Source organism: Crocuta crocuta, unplaced genomic scaffold (genome assembly GCF_008692635.1).
Source record: "Crocuta crocuta isolate KB4526 unplaced genomic scaffold, BGI_CrCroc_1.0 scaffold13, whole genome shotgun sequence".
Taxonomy (NCBI): domain Eukaryota; kingdom Metazoa; phylum Chordata; class Mammalia; order Carnivora; family Hyaenidae; genus Crocuta; species Crocuta crocuta.
Genome location: NW_027530007.1, coordinates 7,331,504 through 7,337,884, shown reverse-complemented (window position 1 = coordinate 7,337,884; position 6,381 = coordinate 7,331,504). Strand labels below are relative to the sequence as shown.

Below are 6,381 nucleotides of genomic sequence, written 5' to 3'. Positions count from 1 at the left end.
ATGGTGTCCGCCCTCAGGTGTTCACGGACCCCAGCAACCTGCAGCGGCACATCCGCTCCCAGCACGTGGGCGCCCGGGCGCACGCCTGCCCCGACTGCGGCAAGACCTTCGCCACGTCCTCGGGCCTCAAGCAGCACAAGCACATCCACAGCACCGTCAAACCTTTCATATGTAAGTGGCCCCCCAGCCTGGCCTCCCGCCGCGGCCTCGAGGTCAGCCAGGCGCGAGACCCCCGGGCACTCCCACGGGACGGGTGGGCCTGCCTGCTCAGAGCCCCTGCCCATGAAGCCCAGGCCCCAGCCCGGCCCCGCCCCTGCACTGCTCTGCTCGTCGCCCCTGCTCACGCTCTGCTCCGGGGTCTCTCTTGCTGTGGCCCCTTCCCTACAGTGAGAGGTGGGTGGGAGGAGGGGGAGGGAACGTTCCAGCACTCCTGGGCCCTGCAGGGGAGGCCGGAAGTTCAGTGCCCCCCCCCCACACCCCCGACTCTCCCTACTCTCCCCTGCGCTCACACCTTGAGCTCTGAGAGGCCTGAAAATGCCAGGGACGCTCACTGAGTTTTCTCCTCCCCACGGCGGCCTTGAGGGAGCCCAGCCTGCGTGCCCAGCGCTGTCAGGGTGGCGGGTGGCAGTTGTCAATGCACAAACTGTGCAGCCGTCACCTGCAGGAACTGTGCACTCATCACCCATACGTACTACGTGCACTCATCACCCACAGGAACCATGCCCTCATCACCCACATGAGCCGTGCACTCATCACCCATATGTACCGTGCACTTGTCACCCACATGAACTGTGCACTCATCACCCGCACAAACCGTGCACTCATCACCCGCACAAACTGTGCACTCATCACTCACACAAACTGTGCACTCATCACCCACATGAACTATGCACTCATCACCCACACAAACTATGGACTCATCACCCACACAAACTGTGCACTCATCATCCACAGGAACTGCACAGAGTCATTACCCACAGGAACTGTGCACTCATCACCCACACGAACTATGGACTCATCACCCGCACAAACTGTGCAGTCATCACCCACACGAGCTGTGCAGAGTCATCATCACCAGAATTGCATGGACCCCCACCCATGTGGGATTGCCCAGGGTATCATCTCACACACACTATCTCGTAGCACCCTTCAGGGCCACACTATCTCCAACTGGCAGAGAAGGAAACTGAGAGTTACAGACAGTAGGGGAGCAGGTGCTCAAGGCCACACCGCAGGGCCTGGATTCTAGCCCAGGCTTGGCCCTTGACTCTGGGCCAGGGGGCCGGAGCCTCTCAGACCCCACACCACACCACCAGGGTGAGGAAGAGTAACTCCGGGAGCTTGAGGACTTGGGGGTGGGCACCGACGCTGTTCTGGTGCAGGACACCCAGGGCCGCCTGGCTGGTCAGGCCTGTGCTGGGGCTGTGCCCTCCCCCTGCTGCGTCCCCAGCCCCAGTTTCCAGCTGCCCTGCTGGCAATGACCCAGACCCCCACCTTCCTGGGCCCCCCACTCCCCCAGTCACCTGCAGGTGGTGGACGGAGACCTCTGAGCCCCAGGGCACCGGAGGTTCCCTCTGCGAGGGGTCAGGAAGAGTGGGGGCTGGGGGCTGTGACTTGGTGTCTGGAGGTGTGTGTCCTGCTTTCTGTGGACGAGGGTCCCAGGAAGTCCCACTGTGGGGCATCACGTGGCAGCTTGGAGTTTTGACGTGGGCTTAGAGACAGGAAGTTGTGCGTAGGTTCAAAGGCTACTGCCTTTCTGGGCATGGGGATGACTCCGCGGAGTCTCCTTGGAGTGCATTTCATAACAGGAGTCGCGGGCACCTCAGGCCTCCGCCACCTGCACAGACCCCCGTGTGGGCAGGCAGCAGGAGGGCAGGCAGCGTGTGGGAGGGCAGCGCGTGGGCAGCCTGGCCGGCCGAGGGCCTGGAGCCCCCTCGGCCCCTTGTCTGTGCCGCACGCTCATCTCGGTGTCCTGGCCATTGGCTGAAGGGGGCAGCGAAAGAGAAAACTGAATATGGCCAGTTGCCTGCATGCCCGTGTCGTTCAGATAGGGTGGCACGAATTTCAGAAATTGCACGTAAGTGCGGCTTGGCACGTCCTCCGAACCATGGCGGGGCAGCCCTCGGCCCGTGGTCACCACCATGCTGGGCGTGGATGGGCGAACCCACGAACAAATGAGGAGGGTGCGGACGACGTGACTCTGGTCAGGAACGATGGGCTGCCGGAGGGGTGTGGGCTCACGGCAGCGCGGTCACTGGTGTGCACAGACGGCATGCGCCTGCTGGGCACCACCTGGGCGCACACACGGCCCTCGCGGATCTGCACTCGGAAGCCCTTTCCTCACTGACCACGCAGGCTGGGGGGGTGGCTTCCCAGGGGCGCCTCTTGCTCCAGGGGGCTGAGGTGCGTGCTGGGCTGTTTGGGGGGCCGGTGCCGGGCACACAGGTCATCAGTCTCCCTGCGGGCACTTTCTGGAAAAGGCCCTTCCCTAGAGTGTCGTGTGTGAGCCCATCTACGCACACATCCCACAAGCAAAGGACACGGTGGTGGCCAGGGCCCCTCTGCACCCCGGCAGGGCTGGGGGGTCCCCGCTCACATCCACTGCGGGCCACCCCGGCTCCGAGCCAGCTGCCGGAGTGCAGGCCCAGGGCCCCCAGGAGCGTCTCTCGGGAGCTCTGGCTCCACCTTGTGAGCAGAGTGGTGGGAGCCGAGGGGCCCGGACCCCCCACGACCGGGCGTGGTGCTGGCCCAGGAGTCCCTGCTGGGTGCTGCCCCAGTGGGGGGCCTGCACGAGGCCGGTTCCCAAGCCCAGGTTCGCTGCAGCCAGTGACAGGGCCCCGGCGAGCCTGGCCAGGGCTCAGCGACCGGTCACTGGTTCAGCCAGCGAGGCCCCAGCTGAGGAACGGCCTTGCTCCCCCGAGGCCGGGTGGGTGACCTGAGTATATTTATAGGCCGTCTCCGCCGCCCAGCTCCTCTGTATCAACCACCTCCCAAAAAGGGCAGATTTGATCCAACGAGGCCGCGCTCTTCCCCTTCAGCCTTTAAAATGCCCTCCACCCCCCCCACACACACCCCGCCCCCCGCCAACGCCAGCGGCCAGGAAGGCAGGGCCTTTAATATAAATAGGTACTGTGATGAAAGCACGCGACCATCCCGGGCCGGAGCCCCGCGTGCGGGAGCGGGACACCAGGCAGCCAGGGTTCGTGTGAACAAGACACAGGCTGAACTCATTGCTTCCGCTGGCACCGCCTTTAGGAAGCCAATCGTCCTGCAGAGAGACACGTGTGTGTGAGTGTGTGTGTGAGGGTGTGAGGGTGTGTGTGTGCTCCTCCCTTTCTGGTTAGAAAAACAAGAAAAGAAAGGAAAGCTAGTGATTCAGTGACAACACTCAACTCACCAGCCCTCGGAGAAACGGGGAGCCGGGGTCCCCAGGACCTGTGGGTCCGGGTGTTTGACTCTGGCCAGCAGCGCCCCCTCCTGCTGAGAGCGGAGGCCGGTGTCCACCAGCCTGAGCCTGGGGCTTCTGGGGAGGCTTCAGTCTCAAGCACGGAGCCAGCGCCTCTCCACACGCCCCTGCTTGCGCTGCCTTCCCCTGCCCACCTTCACGCCATCCCCAGTCGGTGACCACACGCCACCAGGGGCCGTGCTCCCAGCCCAGACTCCCTGCCTAAGGACCCCCGAGTGGGCCCATCACCCCGAGGCCTCTCCCGCCAGACAGAGAGCAGGAGAGTTAGTCTGGTGATTCCTCTTAGCGGTGGGGCTGGCGTCACTGAGGTGGACGGGGTGCGGGTGGGACCCCCAGAGTCTGGGGGGGCTGAGACAGGTGTGTGTGTGTCGGCACGCCAGGGTTCACCCCCCAGCAGCGATTTCATAAGACTTGGCCCCCACATCACACACACTCACGGGGAGGAAGGCACAAACAGCACATGTACCCCATTTTCTAGCAGGGAAGGTTGAGGCACCTGAGACTCGACCAAGTGGGAAGGCATAGGTGGTTCTTTCTCACCAGTGTGTGCTGGTCACTGCAGGTCACCCCAGGGTAGGGTGCCCGCACACGCCTACACACGTGTGCACACTTGTGTGGGTACACACACAGACATGCATGTGTACACTCTTGTGCACACTCATGTACACGAACGCACAGATACATGCACACGTGCAAACATGCGTGCAGGCACATGCATGTGCACATGCAAGCGCACTCATGCACAGGTCCCGTAGATGCACACACATGTGCAAATGTGTGCAGAATGTGCGTGTGCGCACACTTGTGCACACGTGCAAACATACGTATGTGCACACTCATGCACATGCACTCATGCACACATGTCCACAGATACATGCACACATGCAAGCATGCAGAGACACATGTGTGCACACCCACACATGCATGCACACTCATGCACACGTGCCCACAGACGCACGCACACGTGCAGACACACATGCACACACCCACACATGTGCTCACACTTGCGAGCGCACTAGTATCCACAGATACATGCACACATACACACATGCAGACACGTGTGTGAACGCACACAAGCACAGTCTGCTCGCGATCGCCGGGGCCCTGCCCCCTCCACCACAGGGTTTCCCCGTAATTTCATATTGTTTGTCTTTGCTTTGTGCTGATGTTTTAGGTGAGGTCTGCCACAAATCCTACACACAGTTCTCCAACCTGTGCCGCCACAAGCGCATGCACGCCGACTGCCGCACGCAGATCAAGTGTAAGGACTGCGGGCAAATGTTCAGCACTACCTCCTCCCTCAACAAGCACCGGCGGTTCTGCGAGGGCAAGAACCATTACCCGCCGGGCGGCATCTTCGCCCCGGGCCTGCCCCTCACCCCCAGCCCCATGATGGACAAGGCGAAGCCCCCGCCCAGCCTCAACCACACCGGCCTGGGCTTCAACGAGTACTTCCCGTCCCGGCCGCACCCGGGCGGCCTGCCCTTCTCCGCAGCGCCCCCCGCCTTCCCTGCGCTAGCCCCCGGCTTCCCGGGCATCTTCCCTCCGTCCCTGTACCCCCGGCCACCTCTGCTACCTCCCACGCCACTGCTCAAGAGCCCGCTGAGCCACACCCAGGACGCCAAGCTGCCCAGCCCCCTGGGGAACCCGGCCCTGCCCCTCGTCTCCGCCGTGGGAAACAGCGGCCAGGGCGCCACGGCCGCCGCGGGGCCTGAGGACAAGTTCGAGCGCCGCCTGGAGGACTCGTACGCGGAGAAGCTCAAGACGCGGGGCAGTGACATGTCCGACGGCAGCGACTTCGAGGACGTCAACACCACGACCGGGACGGACCTGGACACGACCACGGGCACGGGCTCAGACCTGGACAGTGATGTGGACAGCGACCGGGACAGGGCCAAGGCCGAGAGCAAGGCGGCAGAGGGCAAGCCCGAGTGCGGGGGCGGCGCGGCCCCCCCGGGCGCCCCGGACCGCGTGGGCGAGGTGCCCGTCTTCTACTCCCAGCACGCCTTCTTCCCGCCGCCCGACGAGCAGCTGCTGGCGGCCTCGGGCGCCGCGGGCGACTCCATCAAGGCCATCGCCTCCATCGCGGAGAAGTACTTCGGGCCCGGCTTCGTGGGCATGCAGGAGAAGAAGCTGGGCTCGCTGCCCTACCACTCCGTCTTCCCCTTCCAGTTCCTGCCCAACTTCCCCCCGGCCCTCTGCCCCTTCGCCGACCGCTCCCTCGCCCACAACTTGCTGGTCAAGGCCGAGCCACGGTCGCCCCGGGACGCCCTCAAGGTGGGCGGCCCCAGCGCCGAGTCCCCCTTCGACCTCACCACCAAACCAAAAGAGGCAAAGCCCGTGCTGCCCGCGCCCAAGGCGCCCCCCGCGCCGGCGTCCGGGGAGGAGNCCGCGCCAGCCAGAACGGAGGGGGCCGCGAGCCCCGCAAGAACCACATCTACGGGGAGCGAAAGCCGGGGGCCGCGGAGGGGCTGCCCAAGGCGTGCCCGGCACAGCTGCCCCAGCAGCCCTCCCTGCACTACGCCAAGCCCTCGCCCTTCTTCATGGACCCCATCTACAGGTATTAACATCCCCGCCTTCGCCTGCTCTCCCAGAGGGGCCGCCGCCACCCGGCTGGGCATCTGGGCGGGGTCTCCCGGACGCACGGGGCTCCCTTTCGCTGACAGCCCCAGGGATCCCCAGCCTCCCCTCAGGCCCCACCCGGGGCCCCCTCTGTCTCCGGCCGTCTTCTCCGGACCAACTGCGCCTCCTGCAAAACTCAGACCCGAGCTCCTTCCTCTGCCCCTCCCTCTGCTCCCGGTCCCGAGGCCGCCCTCATGGCCCCTACCACAGCCCGGAGCCACAGCTGGCGTTCCTGTGGCCCAGGGGAAAGCAGAGAAGGAGTCGCTGGTCTCTGGGGGCAGAAGGAGGGGGCA

General features: G+C 64.5%; 1 protein-coding gene across 1 annotated transcript in view; it reads left to right on the top strand.

Moving 5' to 3' along the window:
- PRDM16 (PR/SET domain 16) overlaps positions 1 to 6,381 on the top strand; it is a 200,659-nt gene that overhangs the window by 173,850 nt on the left and 20,428 nt on the right. Inside the window, 3 exon segments of the mRNA XM_077763995.1 lie at positions 18 to 171; positions 4,641 to 5,852; positions 5,855 to 6,026. Coding sequence (XP_077620121.1) covers positions 18 to 171; positions 4,641 to 5,852; positions 5,855 to 6,026 — 1,538 coding nt within the window.